General features: G+C 35.6%; 1 protein-coding gene across 1 annotated transcript in view; it reads right to left on the bottom strand.

Moving 5' to 3' along the window:
• The window catches only part of LOC129757142 (protein cueball), a 56,320-nt gene extending 34,685 nt beyond the window's left edge, over window positions 1-21,635 (bottom strand). Inside the window, exon 1 of the mRNA XM_055754267.1 lies at window positions 21,112-21,635. Within this exon, the coding sequence (XP_055610242.1) occupies window positions 21,112-21,190 (79 nt within the window). The 5' untranslated portion in view covers window positions 21,191-21,635. The remainder of the gene's footprint in view (window positions 1-21,111) is intronic.

The following is a 21,635-nucleotide window of genomic DNA, read 5'->3' as shown; positions in this document are numbered from 1 at the left end:
CATTCTGCAATGCATATTTAAATGCAACAGAGATTACGTTGAAGAGAAAAATGAAGAACGCAAGTCTTTCATTTTCCAGGATGCTTACCATCTTTTCGCTATATTGGTATAAGAAGAAGAAGAAGGCTCGCCGATTTTCGCAATCAAATGCTCCCGGTGACGGAAAGAGCACTTGCACCAAATGATGTTTTACGAATATTGTTGCGGAATTTATTACCCGAAGTGAAGAAATTGCTACTTCCTAATTGTTGATGCCATTCTCCGAGTTAAAAAAACACATTTTAAGAATATAAAATTAGAAAAAAAACTGTCGATCTAACGCTGTAAATACGTCTGACTGGAATAAGATATGTTACTTTTTTGGCATAACGGACATGAGCAACATTATTTCAAAGTTTCCATAGGCCCTAAAATGTAGGCATAGAAATCCAAAACACCATCTAATAAAATGCATGTCATTGAAAGTTCTCCTTTAAAACGTTGTGCCGATTTGCTAAAATCTCAAAGATATCATATTCCAAATGTTGTGAGACAAGCATGACAGGCAACATTCGGTGGTTCTGTTCGATTTCAACTTGTCACTAAACTGTGTATTGTCATTGCTTTCCGATTTGTTTACGTAGGGCGGCTTCAGCGTACGTACTTTTAAAATAAACTAATAACAAAAGAACCTCTAATGATGCAAGCTTTTTCAAGTTTGTTTGCTGACTGCAGCTTGATTTGTATAAATAGCAGAACCACTTGTCGGTGTGCCCCAGCTACGATACCCTCACATCACGATACATGCTCAAAACTGCTGACCTGTGGCGAGCAAAGCAGAGCCCGGTAATTGATTTGTTACAATTAAAGGTTTTGTTTTGCTTAAGGCCCCTCTAGATGTATCAAATGGTTGTTAAAAAAAGAGGTATGCCATTCGGCTTTTTTTTTAAACAGGATACGGAAGTGTAACACTTTTACGTGAGTTTTGCCGAAAAAGTGTTCGGCCAATTTTGCAATATTGCGATTGACTCACTCACTAGTTACTGATATCTTATCTGTGCACGTACAGGTACATAAATGTAGCAGGCAACTGTGGAAAGTGATTGATAAGATTAAAAATTAATCTTTTTCTACCACACGCGGAAACTTTTGCCGCAAAACAGATGCTGAATCATAGACGTCGGAATGGCAAAAACCGGGCACATTTCACGATCAAGGTTACTACTAAATACGGCCACGGGTTTCTCAAGTAACAGGCTCATCTTAGTTCGAGTGACTTAAAAGCTTTGCAACAATATAATGAATGGAGATAGCAGGTAGACTTAGATCTTAGAACTTGCTATCATCATCATTGTACTGCAACAGCGAATACGGAGACTTATAATGCGACTGCAAATTAAAACATTAATTAGCTTTCGCAGTACAAAAATAAGGCTATAAAAGTGGCTCAAGTTTAATACTCTGTATATTTCCCTTCTTCTGAATTAGGCTTCATAGATATAAATCGAGAGAGCTGCATCGATGATTTTTTTTTCGATTTTACGATAAAAGTAACAAATAACGCTTCTAGAATAACTGCTACGCAGCCACCAACTGCAATTAGAACCGATGAACCGTGTCAGCATTGAACGGCGGCAGACTGGACTGGACAGTAGACACAGGAGAACACGCGATTCTTCGATTCGCACGCTTGTTGTTCTGCGCCATGCGCACTTCAGCAACTGGTTAGAAGTGGTTAGAAAAAGTACCTGATTTTTCGGCTTCCGCGAGATGTTCGCCCCGATCTTGAGGTTGCGGAAAATGAGCGTCAATTTATAGCATTACTAGCAGCTACTAAAAAATAGAGCGGCGGAAACCTGAGGAACAGCTTCAACTGCTCTAATGCAAGATCACACAATTTGTCACGATTTGATACACCCGATTTGTTTCGTAAGTTGAAAGCATTGTGGATAAGAACTGACACTGCACACTCATTTTGTCAAACCCAGCCACCAATGCCATAAAATAATTTTCAGTCACATTCGAATTTGTAAAGCATTCTAGGACTAGGATATCAAATCTTCTACATCAGCCGAAACAGTTTGGAATAATGTTTGCTAAAAACAGATCTACATTCCCGAGGAACAATTGTGCCCCTCAAGGTAGTCCCTTGGGAACCCTTCTATTCATCATTTTATTGAACACATTTCTAGTCATTTTTGGCTTCATTGAACTCCACAGTTTTATCACTGTGATGTAGAAACTCTGAATTCCATCTATCATTTAAAGCAGTTCTTAAGTTAAAGCTTGAAGAAACATTAACTTGAAGATGTTTTAAAATAGGTCGTCTGAGGGCTAAAAGCCACAATAAAACACATGCTGACTTGCTTCAAGCTTTATTCTCTGTTCAATCAATATAGGGGAAAGTGTTCCTAAATGGGCCTATCGGGTTAAATGACCCTACGGCCGTTTGACGAAATGCCTGACAACATATCTAATGAATGCATTTTGAGGGTGATACGCTTTGAACATAAGGCAAGAAAGAATTTTATGAATTAACCAATTCAAACAAATTTCAAAATTCATACAAGGTTTTGATACCTTTTGATGGCTCATCTCATCAGCCTCTGTGATTAGATCACTACACTACTTATAGGCGATGCTGGTGTTTTTATACACTACTGGAAATAAGTCTAAAGACAACATAGTTTTTACTGTTCTTTTGTTCACAGTGTAAACAACTGTAACCGAATGTTAGTTAATGTAAATGTTGTGGTGAGTAGAATATTATCTGTGTGTCAGAATGGGTTTGAATGCATGTGTGCGTGTCAGAGTATAAATATTTTCATTTTGCGCCTGGAAATAAGTATAAAGACAGTTGTTTGCTTCTGTTAAATTTCGCTCGCGGAGGATATTTTTTACGCTGAAAGTGAAAAGTTTTGATCAATACAAAGTGAATTGATGGTGACAAAGAAAGAAAACATCATTGGTGAAGGTTTTCACAATTTATTTGACATTTACAGGAAAATGCCAAAAAATAGCCCTTTGAGCGATTATGAGAAAATAAGAGTAGATACACTTCGAAAACAAGGGTTAACCTTGCGTGAAATCGGCATCAGGATTGGTAGGAGTAAGGATGTGGTGCATAATTATCTGCGGCTAGGCGAAAAGTATGCAACAAAGAAGCGATGTGGACGTCCATCTTCCCTGACGCCGAGGTGTAAGAGGGAAATAAAACGACTGGCGGTCCAGCAAAAGCTGTCTTCTGAGGAAATCAAGGCGGAGATGAAGCTGACAGTACCTGGAAGTCGGATTCGGCAAGTTCTCAAAGACGATCCTAATGTTTCCTTCACCAAAACAACGCCTGTACCAAGACTTCTTCCTCGTCACAAAAAAGCCCGTTTTGCTTGTGCCGAAAAGTACCAATTTTGGGACCAAGAGTGGTCAAACGTGGTTTTTAGTGACGAGAAGAAGTTCAACCTAGACGGGCCAGATGGTTTCAGCAGACGCTGGTACGACAAGAGGCAGAAGAGGCCAACGAGAGAGAAACGAAACTTTGGTGGAGGTTCCGTCATGATTTGGGCCGGCATAAGCATGGCTGGAAAGACACCTGTTTGTTTCATCTCTACCCGGATGGACTCACAGATGTACTGCCAGCTATTAGAAGAAGTTCTTGTTCCATTTTCGGAAAATTGTATGGGCGAAAACATGGTTTTCCAGCAAGACAATGCTGCCTGCCATGCGTCCAGAGCTACGAATGAATTCTTGAAACTTCATAACATCCCTCTTTTGGAGTGGCCAGCCTGCAGTCCGGATCTAAATCCGATCGAAAACGTTTGGGGGCTTCTCTCCCGTAACATTTTCAAGCATGGCCGAAGTTATGAAACGGCTGGACAAATGGCGATTCAGGACGAATGGTCTAATTTAGATCTGAACGTTTTGAAAAGCTTCATAACTTCTATGCCACGACGATTGCAAGAAGTCTTTGGCAAGAAAGGCGATGCTACACATTATTAAAGTCCTTTGTTTTTTAAAACCAGATCAATAAAAACGTGTTTTTATTATAAAATAGCCTTTGTCTTTATACTTGTTTCCAACCCGGAAATCCGTTTTCAGAGCATATTTATTTTAAGATGCATGAATCTTGCAAAACAACAGTATTTCAAGAAATTGCATTCTTCTATGAATCGACCGTGGACAAGTGGTGAATTGAAAAATCTTAGGAAAGTAAAGAATTCCCTATAAACAGCTTGTCTTTATACTTATTTCCAGCAGTGTATTTTGACTTTTAAAAATTATACGTAAAGAAGCATAAAACAAATACTTATGAGGTTTTTGTTTCGAATTCAAATAAGGTTAAAAAGTTTAAGCTATTATAACGATTTCATGATGATTAGGAATAAGAAAAGTGTTTTTGTTCGCCCCCATCATGTTTGTAAAATGTCTCTATCCTAAAATAACAGGTTAAATAGTATAAATATAAGATTATTATCAATAGAACTTTGAATCTAAGCTCTAATCAACATCTCAAGAGAGAATTGAAGATCTCAAAACAGATTTGATAGAGTTTTTTTTATGGATGAACTGTCTCCATAATATGGCAACCCCAACTTTTGTTTTATTCTATAAAATTATAAAAGAAATAGATTTTTATAAATCTTCATACGACAAGTATGAAAGTTATCAGTTTCTAGCATTTCCATTGAAATTACATATACGAAAATATTGCCAGAAAAACAGAAATTTTGACTAAAACATAAATAGGTGCATTTTGCCCGCACGGTTTGAGGTTCGTCAATTTTGACAACAGTTATAATAAAAATGGATTTCTCGAAAACTGAAGGAGTTTTCAACATAAAAATTACTCCGATGTATAGAAAACAGATGCCTGCTCATGTGTATATTGTACACATACATATTCGATGTAATATTTGATAAAATCAGTATTCTGCTTAATAGGCGCATATAGCTCGCTTCTCCCCTACTTCGTGCTGGAATTTCAAGCCATCATAAAACTGAGTGACACACTTAAATTATGGAACAAGAATAAGACATGCCAAATTATTAATTTCTCTAAAAATCCGATCTATTCTGATTAAATCACCATTTTTACGATTTCATTTAGCTTTTTAATAACGTTTTTGTATATCTTTTTACTTCCGAAACTCCAAAAAAGTGATTTTTGATGCGGAGTCTATCTACTAAATAAATGTTATGCTGGTTAAATTTTCAAACTATAACCTGTTTGTTTTACGTATTCCTGCCAAATAAGAGCTGTTTTTCATAAGTTCTCGATTTGAGCAAAGACTTTTTGTGGCGAAACAGACTAATTCGTATTTTCATCCACTTTTCGATTGGAGGGAAACAAAATAGCTCTTTGGATAAGGTAACACGAATAAGGGGCAAGCAACATCTGGTTTAGGGTTTTGGTTGTTTGTTCCACCCTTTAAGATCCTTTCTATCATAACGGTCAATGAAAAGTTTTTCTTTTTCGGAACATACGGAAAGACCGAACTGTATTGTAATTTTATTAAAAAAAAGGTGTTTAGAATACAAATTCATTCATTGAATATACTCATATCATTGCTTTATTTCCGAAAACTCAATTTAAATATAAAAAAATAAATTATACCCCAGTACGGTTTTAAATCTTTTGATCTTTCGTTTACGATTAGCTTGTGCACATACACACACTTTTTTGCCATCTGATTTTTTATCTCTAACACCTGGCATCCCTGAACCCCTTTTTTTCGTAAACACTACAGTCAGCTGTCAAAACTTTTTTCCATATGGCTGAATGGCGATTTGGCATATGAGATCACCATCCTAGATGCATCATGTTTCTGCCCAGAACCTCTTTAGCGCACTACTTATTGTCAAACTTGCTTCAATGTTAGGTACCAGATTAATTCTCGTTTCATAGAGTAACGAATTCGCATGTATAAAAATATTCGCATGTATAAAAATATTCGCATGTATAAAAAAGTCGTTTTTTTATTTTCATTCATGATGTATACATTATTTCCAACTGTTTAAAATTATTTTTGAGAAAAAACATGAGATGAAGGGTTAAAACAGTTCCCGAACATCAACTCACTCGCTAAATCTCACTGAACCCACTTTGATTTTTTACATTACTTCGAGGCTCCAACCAACACCAAACTTTGAAGTTTGTGATTTAGCACCTGTCAATTAAGCTGCGTTTCGGTATTAATTCATATTCAAATATAGCTTCTGAGTCGATCCCGATGGAATCCAGATACAAGATAAGACCTGGTTTAAAACCCTCCAGGGCGGTATCTAGGGTGCTGTAGCACTAGCACTAAACCGCTGGCGATGCTCTAAGCGGCTTGAATAGAAAATGTGGGTCACAACAAAAATCAAATTTTCAATAAAAAGATTTTTATTGAAAAAAAAACTTTATCAAACTTTATAGAACCTATCGGGAGATTCTTTGCGTATTTCACGGGTACGTTCAAACACGCAGTTAATCTTATATTTCATTACATAAACCATCATCCGAAATGATTAATATCATTTTGAGGCTACTGGTTGTAGTATTGATTTTAACTTTTTTCAAAAACTTCCCAGAAAGATTTTGTATCGAGACGAGACCTCTGAATTCTTTTACGTGGTATAAAAGCATCCAAAATTACTGATCAGTTCTAGAAGTGTCAATTTAACACTAGAACGAGATTTTTTATCCCCCTTCGCCCTACATAACCATTCGTGTCATTTGTCTATTTATCTAATATCCACTAAACGTAACAAGCGTAACCTTGTAATATGACTCAGTTGGCAAGTCAGTTGCCTTCTGAGCCGATTTCCGTGAGTTCGAGCCCAAGCATCGAAGATTTCATCATTGAAACAACCTCAATAAGGAAGGTATAATTAGTATAATATAAGTGAACTAAACACTTGAAACGATCATATAATACAATACAACAAAACGAATACAATAAAGAGTATCGCGTGTTGCCATATCGGTATACTAATTTTTTCTTTTACCGGTAACTTGAAGATAACGAATATTTGATTTGAGGAACATTAACGAGCTGATAGCAGAAAATAATGCGTAGAAAATTACCAAATACCTCAAAAAGGCATACAATGGTCTCGAAGTAGAATTTCAATCGTTTTGAACCCCACTCATATTCTTATTTATTGAAAGCTCTTTGCACCACAACAAACACCTCAACACCCCATGCACACCTCTTTAGAACTATCAGATTACCTTTCTTTTCCATTGGAAGGTAAGGTGGACGTGTTTGTATGGAAGAATCTTAAAATGTATATGTATGGGAGAGTGGGGAATCATGGGCCACTTTTTTTCGTTGTTCCATAACTTCTTTATTATAAAAGATAAAATGAAAATAAAAAATGGTATGGTTTTCTACATTTTCAAGGTATCATAAGGTATTTTTTTAAATTTTTTAATAAGTTGTTTTCCCCAAATTCTGACTGTTTAAAAAAAGCAATATTTTTTGGATTTTGAAAAATGGTGGGGAATCGTGGGCCACCAAATCCAAATTGACCAAATAACATGCAAAGTTTATGAGTTGACCCAAAACTGAGATTTTCTAATTCATTTCGTTATTTAAAAGCAATTTCAGATGATGAAATAAAAAAGAGAGCTGTGTATGATCGCATAGATTCCAAAACCTGGCTCACGAACGTTTTGGCAATATTTATTACATAGGATGGACAAAATTTTTTTCATAACTTCATTTGGCATAAGAAAACTTTGCAGATAGGTAAAACGTATTTTAAGTTCTGAATGTGTATAAAAACATAAAAATATAGGTGATTAAAGATGAGTGGCCCACGATTCCCCACAAGCTATGATTTGCAAATTGGTTGCGTTTGTGTGACTTATTGATGTTTCATCAAAAAATGCCTTTTCCACGTGAAAGATCATGACAAAACTAAGATCATAAGCGTATGAGCATATTTTTGTTATGCACTGTAGGTTCCCCATCGATTAAATTAGCGGGTGTTTTTTTAATTATGTAAGTAAATTTTTCTAACTTTTTTTAGCTTGATAAATAAAAGAAGCATATGATGCGTATTTCAGTCAACAACATATAGGAATACATGCTCACGTAAAGCGACAACGATGGCAGTTGGTTTGAGATTTTTATCTCAACACACATCTGAGATATTAAAAGTGGCCCACGTTTCCCCATGGCCCACGATACCCCACTCTCCCCTACGTATAGTCTTCCTTGTAAAACAAAGTTAAAAATATTTTAATTTATTGGATACAATAGAAGACTTTTTGTGTAGAACAAAATTTGAAACAATTAAATTTCAGAGATTTTATTTGGAACATAAAAACTGCAGGAAAAAAGTCAATAATCGTGAGTACCAAATGTCCATAGCAGATTCATCAACTTTATCGGTATGTGTTCTATATTATATAATACTTCACTCTTGACCATTCATTTGTTTCCATCAATGTCTCACTGAGCGGATTTCCCGAGTAGTAAACAAATTCGAACATTGGTGTTGTAAACAAATCAGTCCGATGATAATGGCAGCTTTTGGCTCATTCTGCAATATGAAATAAAAAGTCATTCAAAGAAGGTTCGGCTTATCAAAGAAGGTGAAAAGATACGTTGCTATTCTTATACACACTCTTTTGGTATAGGTGTATTCTTATCAGTTAGCGCAAACGGTTCCGTCTCAGAGCAAGTTCGAAAATTTCTCACTTAAGTTTCAGTCTATGAAGGAATCAAATTTTCAAAATTGTCGACCAAAATCCGGGAAATATCCAGGCAAATTTAGTCAAAACCCAGAAATTACTCAACAAAAATCAAGATAAAAAAAGTTGAGAAAAATGTTCCATCATAACTCATTGACAAAAAAAAACCTTTCAAGATAATTTTAACAAAACTTGCTCAAAAAATTTCGTTTTGGAGGCATAAATAAAAAATATTTACAAAACAATTTGTTGTTTTTTTGTTTGATTTGCCAAAAAAAGTGGATAATTCTGGACAAAATCCGAGCATTTTTAACGCTCAACGTTCCCAAATTTTGTTTTAAATATCCGGGCAAACCGGGCATTCTGGCAACCCTAATCTATAATATTTAATTGAAATTATTATAAATACATTAAAAAAAACACTAATAACGATATGCAACACAGTACCTCAATGAATCTGCAAAATTTGCATTGGTTTGAAAAAAATGAAAGAACGGTATGCACGGATAAATGACCCCAATGGGTTAAGTTTCGTATTAAAAAAGGAAAAACAACAATGGTGGACTGTTGAGTATGTGTCATAAAATTCGTGTCAAAAATTTGCCAACATTTGCAAAATTTGTGATTTCAACATCCTTCAATCGAAACACCGCATCAGCTGTTTTCTACCAACACCAACATATCATACGTTCATTTTGTCATATGTAAACATATTTATGTCACACGCAGCAGAAGCACGTGGAAATCGTAGTCGACATAACAACGTAAATCTCACTTCATGCTGAAACGTTCGTAATGAGAGAGGCTCATCATAAAATCTTCGAAAGTGAGAGGAAAAAAAGAGAATTCCGTAAATGAACCACAGGGTAAATGCAGTAGGCGACCAGCATAGAAGGAAAATCTATACGGTTTTGGACTACGTGACTTTTCACTATGCTTCAATGGCGGCGCCGAGTCGTTGATCATCGCAATGTTACCGTCGCGTGTATGGGGAAATCGTCAAGTGTTTTGGTTGAGAGTGGGTATAGTCTTTTTCAGTTGGCGTGACCCCAGGAGGAGACGACGGACGCAATAAAGTTCGAGTTGCGATTTGTTGACGTGAATCTTTCGGTGTTGTGCTGACTTGGAATACCTACGTAGTTGTTGCGCTATTGAATTAAGCGTAATATTTTTTTAACCGGAGGCACGCGCGTCTACCTTTTTAGGTTTATCAGTTGACTTCACATAAAAAAACGCTGTTATCAGTTACATTTTGGTGGGTAAATATTCTAGACAATCTAGCGAGAAATTTCAAATGTGTATCAGTGGGATTTGATTTTTTTTAGTAAGTTGAACCAGAGACGAATGATAAGCGTCGCACGGATTAATTCTCTAAGCAATTGTTGATGAAAGAAATTGTAAATTTAGACACGAAAACATATATGGATATTCCTCAAATATCATTTAACCAACAGAAATATGCAACTGTATTATAAATCCTGCAGAGATTTAATCATATTTAAGTTCAATTCTAAACGCCATTAAATCAAGAATCAGTGCCACTAGGCTTTAATGAAAAATCAGCGTGATATTGTCTGGAACGCATTCAGAATGTTTCAAACGTGCATACGAATACCGGGAAATTCTCTTTAGAACTGCTGTTCGTGGAATAACTTCAGTAGGTAGCTACCATTTGAATTCTTATTTGTTTATTATTATTTGTTATCGATGTTTTCAACTCTATACTGTCCTACTGGAATTAAATCGAAACGCGTGCACAGTGGGAAGCTTTGATAATTGCCGTCGGTCTGTTTCGGTACACGTTTTTACACGAAATTTCTCAGAACGCGAATTAAACTTGTTTCCAATCACGGCACAACCGGCTATGTTGTTTTTTGATAATTTTGGTTTTCATAATTTTGATACATTTTTCTTTCATAAACAAAAAAAATAGAATCATCAAAAGATTCAATTAGCATAAGGGGCCGTTCAGATACCACGTGGACAGAAAAATGAGATTTTTGACCCCTCCTCCCCCTCCGTGGACAAGCGTGGACATTTGCAAACCCCTACCCCCCTCCCCGGATGTCCACGTGGACAAATTTGAAAAAGTTTATATTTTTAATACCTATAATTTGACAGTTGGAAAACACCACTTTTTGCCTTTTTGTTATAGAAATGGATGATTTTGTAAACCGAATAAGAATTTCCTAATATAGAGAAAAATAAAATTTTTTAAATATATTAATTATCATATTTATTACTTGCTTTCAAGTAGCTACTTGTTATGCCATTTTAAGGTTTTGATTTAAACATCTTAATATTTATTCAACTTTAGAAAATATTTTGAAAGTAAGTATGTCAACGTGGATATATTTAAAATAGTTTTTTTTTAAATAACCTATGTTATCTATGTTACCTATGTTTTGACAGTTAGAAAAAAACACTTTAAGCCTTTTTGTTATTGAAATGGCTGATTTGGAAAAAAAAAACTAAATAAGAATTTCCTGATATGAAATAATTTTAAAAATTTGAAATTTCTAAATTATCATATTCATCTCTTGCTTTCAAGTAGCTACTAATTGTTTAAACTTAAACTGGAAAGCTTTGACATTTTAAGCTTTTGATTTAAACATCTTAATATTTATTCGACTTTAGAAAACATTTTGAAAGTAAGTATGTCCACGTGGACATGATCCAAACCCCTACCCCCCTCTACGTGGACAAGCGTGTACATTTCCATACCCACCTACCCCCCCCCCCCCTTAAGTTGTCCACGTGGTATGTGAACGGCCCCTAACACTCAGCCAAATTAGAATAACCTTTGGCATAATGAGCATAATCTTAGGAAAAAAATGAACTTGAAAAGGAACAGAAATAAGCAGTTAAAAGTCGACCAGCAGCTGATTAGGAGGAAAATTGTGCTGCTTTCTATTTTTTACGTCTGATGATGGGTGATGCAAAGTACCCCGAAACGTCACGTGGAAATAAATTTGCCGTTTTACTCACCGGTGATTAAATTATGTTCAAATTTAAACTTATTTAGTTGTGTTTAAAACCTCCCTATAGGAGTGTCCCATTATGTCTAAGCACGATTTTGATACATCCCTGCTTTCCGGATAATGTTTAAACAGCTGTGTTTTGGCCAGATGGACCAAACTTGGTTCGAGCCAGTCTAAAGTAGACAACCCCAAAGGAAAAAAAAACAGCTGTGTATTGTTGTTTACAGTTAAATTTAAGACGCTTGAGCTTCACTTTTGATAATCTTCATGAAACTGAGAAGCATTTTCCCGAAAAAGCGCAAAAATATCGTACACAAATGGTGTACTTTCCCCAACATTTCGCCGAGTCAGTTGGCGAAAATGCAAAAAGTAAGCATTGGAGCGGTCATAAATCTGGTCCGGTGGACAAAACTTTGGACCGTAAAGTCATGCGTGCCTGCTCTACCACTTCTTCAATTGAAAGATTCGGATGGCGCTTTTATAAACCCCTCACTTTCCATACCTTCATGGAATCAATCATTATTACTTTTATTCAAATTATAGCTCATAGTTAGATCCTCTAGAAGCTTTAGGGCTATTTACCACATGAATTTTGATCGCCTAGGAAATTTCCAGCTGTTTTTGGGTCTCTCAATGGGACTTCCCTGGGTTTTTAACGATCCTGCCCAAAAATGTTGGTCAATGAATTTATTCATTAGACTTTATCTCGAAAACTACTTGACAGATCGCCACAAAAGTTTGCTTTGCATTACTAGGAAGAATCTCTGAAAATTTCATCAATTTTCATCTATCCGTTCAAAAGTTATTCATAAATGGAAGTTTTGTATTTTTTTCGAATACAGTCCTTATTCAAAGTGTACATTTCCAGTTTTTTTTATGTAAAATAATTTAATATTCTGCAACTTGTTTTACTTATCAACTTATTTCACCAGTTTTCCTCCAATTGCGTGATAGCGTAAGATGTGATAAAATGATAAAAACAATGTTCTGAGTTCTGAATATTTTTTTTCGATTATAGTCGTTTTACCATCTTTATGGCATTCGCGACTTTATCAACGTTGCAGTTGGCGGATCGTTATTGAAAAACTTATCCGGTACAACTGTGTTCGATGTTTACTCTTGGGCTCGAACTCGCGGACATCGGCTTAGGAGACAACAGACTTGTCAACTGAGCTATATCACAAGCCCCAAGCCACAAAATCTGTGAACTAAACAACTACAAAAACAACATTTATAAGCATGCTTCAGGGTTGCTAGCGATTTTTCGTTTTGAAATTCCAAAGCTTTACCCGGTTTTTCCCCGTTTTTTTCCCGGTTGTAAATGATAATTTGCCCATTTATTATACTCGTTTCTAAATGTGAAAATCATGGTAAATAAAAAAACATACAATGTATAGGGCCTCACATTTCTAACAATTGTATCCCAAAACTTGTTAACCGGTTAGAAATCATGATAAATACTTCGGGATCTTTTAACACGTAGTCTTTTCCTACAAATTGACAGGTTTTCATGATTTTTTGAAACGAATCTAACGAAAATTACATCTATTCGCAGTTTTGCTCTACAATTTCAACAATTTTGCAAAAATAAGTCCGGTTAAATTGATCTTGAAACTATAATGTAGAAGGTATGTACTTTTCAGCAACTGTGAAATTTTCTAGAATTTTAAGAGTAGAGAAAAATTGTTTAGTTTGTATAGAAATATGTAAAAATACATCGAAACACATTATCAAATCAGCTTGTCAACTTGAATGGGGATTTGTCTAACAGAACTTGAAATCATCAGATTGCAGGAAAATATTTAGTTGTTTTCTGAATGCAGTTATACTTTTTTGTACAAATCCTAAGAATCCTGTTTTAGAAAAAACTGTTTTTTTTTCAATGCTCTAGTCATTTGAACTAAAGATTCGTGAAAATATAGAAAATCGCGTACAAGACAGGTCTGAACTTTAATCGTTTGAATGTAAGCTATCATTTTGTATAAGGGTAAAGACCTTGGCTCAAAGATGAACTTGGGTTTCGACAGGAGCTTTTTTCGATACAATTTTTACATAGGAGACTTTTAGCAAAAGTTTAACGTAAAACTAAACACTTGTGATAAAATGCTTCGTTCTTCAGGGCATTTCAAACGAAATGCTCAACAACAAAAACATTGAAAAATATTTTTTTCTGGTAAAAAAAAGGTGTAACTCTGCTTGAAAACGTCTTACGTAGTCAAATTATTTGGTCTTTGCATAAATTAATTTAAACTAAACTGGTACAGTCGAACCTGGATAAGCGAAAAACCTCAATAAGTGAGAGAAAACATCAAATCCCAAGCTTTTTAAAGCACAAAACCTCTTCAAGTGACAGTGTAGAACCACTATAAGCTAGAGTCATTTTCTTGACTAGACCAAGGAAATAAGATAAAATACCAGCATTATTGAAGTTTTGGTACTAAAAGAATATTGGGTTATCAAAGAGCAAATATCCACAGTTTCATATTGAAACTCACTCGAGAAAACATCGAAATAATGCATCAACTGGTTTCTCATAAATCACTAATCAGTAGATTTACAGTAGATACACATTGCAAAGTTGCATTTCAAGATCACTATAATGTTTTAATATGTTGCTGAAGTTAGAAACCTCTTTAAACGAGAAAAAAAGTTTAGTCCTTTGAACTCTAACTTATCGACGTTCGACTGTAGTCATTTTAGTGTTTGGTTTTGTCGATAATAGTTTTATTATTAAATTCATAGCATTTGAGTTTTGCTTGTAAATGTAGCACACGCGTAGAATCGCATATTGCTCCGTAATTAGTTAAAAATACGATCAAACTCCGTTTGTTTACTAATGAACGAAAACAAGAGTTTATGACATAAATCTATCAAGACTGTCAAAAACTATCCTTAAATTTAGAAATTATTTTTGAAATTCCGTGAAAAAATCTCAAGCATGCAATATTCCCGGTGAGGTGCCGAAATTCCCAGTTTTTTCCCGGTTTCCCGGTGACGAGATGAAATTCCAAAGTTTTTCCCGGTATTCCCGGTTCGCTAGCAACCCTGATGCTTTATACTTTTGAATACATTTTAAGACGTCAAAATGTTTGTTTATTTGTCTGGGATTTTAACACTACCGTGTTGTTCTTCCCTGCATTTAAGACGCCAAAAGATTTTTAAAAGTAGTGATGAAATTGGAAAAAAAAGTTTAAAAATCGAGTGTGGATTCTACAAGCATTGATCTAAATGGATAGTTATAAAATCGAAAAACTACTGTATTCAGATCACCTATTGTAATCTGTAAAACCAAACAATTTCATTTCTTGAATATGAATTGCCAAATTATCTGAAAAAAGGTGAAAAGGTTATGAATTTGGCATTTTTATTACCGAAAGCTCGTTCATTTTTACGAATGTTCCGTTATTTTTACCGCAAGTTCGGTAATTTTTTACCGAACAAACTGTAAAATTTCGGCAAATTACTAGTCGGTGAAATAATTTACCGAACTCGTAGTTTCTCGATACAGTCGAGCCTGGTTAAATTTCTAAAGATTCATTTCACGAGCACGGACATCACTTTCGAGATTAAAACAAGCCTACAGGCAGGTGCTGTCGGCTTCAACGAAATTCTGGCGACAAAGTACTAGCGCCAAATAAGGGTGGACGGGTTGAGATCGAAACTCGAGTTTAAACATTTTGACGCACACACATGCACCGGTACAAATTGTATTATCGTAAACAATATAAACATAAACATTGTGTGAGTGCAATGACGCTTGATTTTCAATGTGTTAGTGCGATGATGTGCTTTTACTCAAAGCTGTTATGCTTGAGTGGAAAGCTGCAAAGCTTGGATCCCATCTCGCAGGGCGGCAGCACTATACACAATTTGTTCGAAAAAATTACAGCCCGACTATCTTGATACTTAGAGATCTTTGTTACAGGACAAGTCGATGCCGAAGGACTACGTGTTTTTGGTCGGAGAACACATCGAATAAGGGTCTTATGAAAATCTTAAAAATACGCCTTTTCCAAGCATGCCGCCTTCCATGCCATGCTGTTATTCCAGATACTCTTGGTGATAGAACAATCATCATTCATGCCGGCTTTGTTACTCACGTGTTATGTTAACATGCAAATTCAGGATACAAATTGATTTGAATTGTATTTTTATTTTCAACAGTACTGTTACATAACTAAATTATGAAAATTTCATATTCTATGGCGTATGCATTTTTAAAATGAATTCATGTAATATATTTCCATCTGGTGACAAACTATCAGTCAATTGTTATGGTCCGTAGAACACCGGTAGAATCACGGTCACTCTCTGTAGCTATTGAATTCGTTGCTTTCGCGAACGTTCTACAGCCAAACATAAATCGAAGTTATTCTATAAAAGCTGTAGACATACTGGGAAGTGATCCAAAGTGAAGCACAAGTGTACCTATATTTACGTAATATTTCCTGAAGGAGGTCCTACTGTAATATCCAAATCGCCAGGTAAATTCATAGGAAACTACAAACTTATGTCTACGGCTTGCTTCCTACAGACGAATGTCAGATTGAAAATGACTATAGCGCAAAGGCCACACATCACACCGTCAAGCAAGTCTGCACGCTCGAAATTTTTTAACCAATTATCGTTAAAAAGTAACCATTTTATGGTTTTCGCTATGAAACTGCGAATATGGTTACTTTTTAACGATATTTTTCAGACCAATTTTAACCATTTTGAAAGTTCGATAGCCAAACCCAAAAAAATGATTAAAAATGTTTGAACGAGCTTGTATTTTACCGCCATTTTGATATTTGTGACTTGAGAAGCTGCTCGCGTTTTTACCATTTTTGCACTTTGAAACTCGATTTGTTAGGCCTCGAGATTAGAAGATAAATAGAGCTCGAGTTAAAAAGATAAAGCGGCCAATCGTGAAACCCGTCTGCTGTTGAAAGGTAGGCTTTCTTTTTTAAATTAAAATACTGCTGGAGACTGGTGCGGCTTCTGCTGGAAGTTTTTTTTCTCGAGCTGAGCTGTTTCCAGATTCTTTACCTTCCAGAAAATGGTATAAGTTAAATGTCCCAGTAGCAGTAAGCCGCGATATTTTCAGTAGTGATTAGTAGATAGTGATACGATACTAAAAATGATTTTTTGATTACAGCTGGTATTTATTACGATTGGCAGGCAACACAGGAACTGAAACCAGGGATTAAGTCCACTGATTGAGGCTACAAGCAAACATCAATCATCGACCAGAACGAATCCGGATGGTGGTGGACTGCACCGAAAGTCGGAATCGTCAGTGCTGTTTAATGGGTTGCAATTAGGGCCCGGGCACTATCACCGAGTGAGCAATCCAGCTACTGGTCATATTATTGTCTGCAGTTCTTTTACTTCGAGACGATGAATGTTGTCAAGCTATCGATAATCCTTGGCCGGATTGTTCTAATTTTTCATAACTTCCGTAGTAGCGATAAGCGATATGGCCCCCCTCCATAATGAAAATTAAGTAGTTCCGGTTGTTCATGGAAGTTTTATCCGACTCTTGAACTATATAAAGGTGGATTATTCAATTTAAACTGTTTCAAACCCTTATTATTATTCTTTGTTTCAGTTCATAAAAAGGAATCGATTTTTCACTGAGAGGATTTGAGGATAACAATGCAGAGTGATTGTAAGTATTTTAGGTTTCATTTCTATTTAAATAAACTAAAATTTCTATTCATATAGTTTCCTAACGCTTTAAAATCTTCTACTAAAATTCCGTCGGACACACCGATGAGGCCTTTGCTGATATATATTTTTTGATGGAAATTGATGCAATTTTTCTTATATTGCGGGCTTTATTAGCAGCAAATGAAGTCACTATCAGCAGCACCAGTCTTAGGCTCAACAGGTCGACAAGCTAATTATGCTAGTGTGACATCAGAATGATTCCTGTCCATCAGAAATCGATTCAGGATTCCAAACCAGAAAACTTTTTGTATAGAAGTTGTCGTCTTGAGGATCAGCTAATCTGGTAAAGCGAATTAAGTTACAGTTTTCATTTCATATTTTCTGATAACTGTATTTCCAATTCCAGCGTGAATCCAACCAAATTATGAATATCCATCCAGATAGTACATAATGACATCAGATTTAGGTCATTGGCTGAACCATTGTTTTTTGCAAACTTCCGTGGATGGCTCAGCTGCAGTTTGGAACAGTTGTTTGGAGCACCGGTCCTAAAGATATGCACCGAAAATGGAGTCCACATTTACAAATACTACTTATCCTCCTGTGAAAGAGACATTGAAAAATTTGACCGATCCAGACGAAAGACAAAATGATTCCTGGTATCGATCAAGGAAAACATGGTTATTTACTAGTATTTATCTATTATAAATGTATTTAAATAATTTGAATAAAAACGAAAACTCCTTTGAATTTTTGTATCGTCCTTTTTTAAATAAAGAAAATTACCACTTTTCTCTTTCTCCAGATTGCGTTTTGGTTGAAAAATAACCAATTTCTCATTTCTCCGCAATAGTTTCTTGCGGTTAAAAAGTAACCAAATTTCCACTTCTCAAGAGAAGTCAAAAAATGACTTCTATGGAAGAAACCAAAAAATCACTTAACGCGGAAAGGTGTGAAAATGGTTACTTTTTAACGATAATTGGTTAAAAAATTTCGAGCGTGTGGCCATCGTCGTCGGCAGTCGGCACACATTATATTATTGCTGTAGGCAGCGATGCCACACATACCGATTTTCCGGTATTTATACCGATTTTTGAGCAAAATTTTGACCAAGAATCGGTATATACCGATTACAGATTTTTGGCAAAACATACCGATTTCATACCGATTTTTAAGATTTTAACTAAAAATTCATTCCACTTCAAAATTTCCACTTCATTCAAGCTATCCTCGTAAAGGTCCCGTAGAAAGAAGTCAAAGTTCGGTAGCGGGCGTGGCGTAACTTTGATCTGTACAACTTTTAAAGTATTCTGCAAAGATCTCCACGGCTCACTCTCATAATTCGTTCAGTTGTTCGCGCTGTTTCGTTCCTTTGTTCTGTCAAATGATGCACTATTATGGTACTCAACCTCAAAGCCTCAAGGCTGATATTTGACCTTCTGCGACTGCCAATAGAAGTTCCTTAAGGGGGGGGGGGGGGGGGGGGGGGTAGGGTCTAACACTTTCAAAAAATCGATTTTTTTATTTTTTTATTTTCTTATTGTAAAACATTTCAAGAATGTTGTGTCAAATTTTCAAGTCAATTGAAGCAAAACTGTAGAAGTTATAGGCCTTTATCTTCTCCTATCTAATACTGCAAGAAAGCAAGAGCAGAAACTTCAAACGCGTTTTTCTCGAAAGCACATTTTTAAGGTCCGTGGACATCGTCATTTGAAAACCACTTATCCGATTCTTTTCAAATTTGAAACATATTTTCTACATATAAAATACCAGACCCCAACGTTTTTCTTTTTTGATTTTTTTTTACTTTGGGGAGATTTTAGAGGTGAAAAATGGCGGATTTTTAAGTGAAAAATCGTAGTTTTTACTTCAAACAGCCACAAAAATTTCATAAAAATATTTTTAAGTTAAATAAAAACGTTGGGGCCCAGAAAAAACATCTATTAAAAATATTTTGCTCTGATTTTTTGACTTCAGATGATTCTGTGCTGAGATACAGTGTCCACCGCAAATCCTGTTTTCTAAAAGGCATCCTCGAAAGTGCTCCGTCACCGGCTCATTTTTCTAAACTTTTCTACGAAAAAATTACTAAATGTTCTTTTAACATTTCTTTCCATAATGCAAAAAATTTGAATTCATTTGTTTGAACGATAGCTCTAGAAAAAAAATCGTGAAAATGGTGTTTTTTTTATACCCGTTAGACCCCCCCCCCCTTAAGGTCAATCTCAATTGACGATCGCATTAAAGTTCTTGTCTCGTGAGATGCTAACTTTTCAAGGAAATACATACACCGTTTGAATATAACCATAGTCCTTGTTCAACTCGTCGCCAGATGGGGTATGTCGAGGTTTGAAGTGATACACGGTATGTAATATCATCGGTATAATCTTCAATCGTTCTGCATCTTGTTAGCCAAATAAATTATATCATAAGTACCTAAACTGCAGAGATCGCAGAATTAAAGACCATGCCAGGCAAAATGGGTTTCAGTTATAGTAAAACTATGTGTTTTTTAATCTTTTTCGGAAGAACACCTTCTTTTAGAGCATATCTCTTATTTATTTTCGCATAAAATTCTTGGATTTTCATATGACTAATGCGTGGTTTTTCATAAAAATAAAATAAATTTTTTATTGGCTATAAAAAAAATTCAACCAACAACTCTCTCAACTTTCTGCAATCATTTCTTTTTCCAATCGCTAGAACTCATATCTAATACTATAAGCTGAATTGGTCAGATTGGCGAAAATCCATAAATAAAACGAAGAACATCAACTTGAGCCCATATTGACCTCGTACGTAAAAAAGCGATTGGATTTGTAAGTGCTTACTAAATTAAAATTTCCTTTAGGTTGACCTAGTTCTATTATAGCCTTATCAAATTTACATCCCACTTTAGCCAAACATCAAAGTCTCAAGTTTTTACATGATTTATATGCCTAACCAACGTGTAACCTGAAGTTGCTTTCCATGCCCCCATTTTTCTTATCAAACGGTAACTCCTAAAATAAATTTCCATTCAGTTATGAGTACTGGAAAGAAACACTTATTTCGGATTTTCTGCTGAATTTTTATTTGTAATTTTTGCTTTCGTCAGCAAAAAAAAGTTTTAAAATTTAAAAGAAATGTACAAGTCATGACAAACATAAAGTTCTGTTAAAATTTCAAAACCGTCATTTTGTGTAAACTTGTGTTACCTAGAACCAAGTTACGGAAAAAATGCAATAATATAAGCTAAAACACATTTAGTTAGCTAGTTTTGAACTAAAAATGAACATTCATAAGAATTCTAAGACTTGCTGTTTATTGCAAGCTTCTATTTACAGAAAAATACGTTAGGAAGTTGAAAATGTAAGCATTTTTAAATATCCACCTCAAATACCGATTTTCATACCGATTTTTAGGATTTACATACCGATAAAAGATTTTTTTGGGTTTCAAAATACCGATAGAAATGTGGCATCACTGGCTGTAGGTATATGCGTCTGCGGTTCGCCATTTTTACGGCATTGATTAGAAGTAGCGTATCCGTCAAAAAAAAGTCGGTGGAACTTTATTGACGTTTCTATATTGTAGTAAGATTTACGTGATTGCATGACCCTGATCAGTGAACAGTTTGCCAAAAAACAAAAAAAAAACGATCTTGCCCCAAACTTCGGTCACTTTTCGCTCTCGACTTGAAAGTAGGTACACAAATCGATCACGTTCACTGTTTCACACGTAAGATAAAAGGCGAGATTATTTTTAGATAAGAGCATTTTTCGCAAACACCACATGATTTGGCTACTTTTACTGCTAGATACGGTTGCTTACCCCATTCGAGACCTGTGACATAACCAGCTAGCAACAGACTGGTTAAACCCGCGACCAGAAGGCTCACTTTTGCTGACATCTCCGGAATGTGTTGGGGACGACAATCCACGGCAGTATATCCGTATAATACGGTAGTAAATTTGCACACACTATAATCACTAAGAATTTGCACGTGCTCCTGGGTGTTCCGATTCAATGCCCGGTCAAACTGGATCACTTTAAAACAACCGAACGGCAGGGCAATTGGCAATTGATGAATATTCAATGATTGCCAAAATGAGGGTCGGTCCGAGAAGCCTGCATGCAGACCGCGCGAATGATGGACACTGTCTGGTCGGCCAATTAAGACAACGGATTGCCCAATAGGAATCGGGCTATCATCGGTCAAAGGAGACACAATTTAGCCAATGAAAAATTACACTTCACACAACACCCACGACGACCGCGAACGACAGACACACACCATACGTCAAAAATCGGTCTAGCAAAGACGGGACTCGGATATCGACTAAACGGAGAGTATT

Source organism: Uranotaenia lowii, chromosome 3, assembly GCF_029784155.1.
Source record: "Uranotaenia lowii strain MFRU-FL chromosome 3, ASM2978415v1, whole genome shotgun sequence".
Taxonomy (NCBI): Eukaryota; Metazoa; Arthropoda; class Insecta; order Diptera; family Culicidae; genus Uranotaenia; species Uranotaenia lowii.
This window is presented reverse-complemented; position numbering and strand designations above follow the sequence as displayed.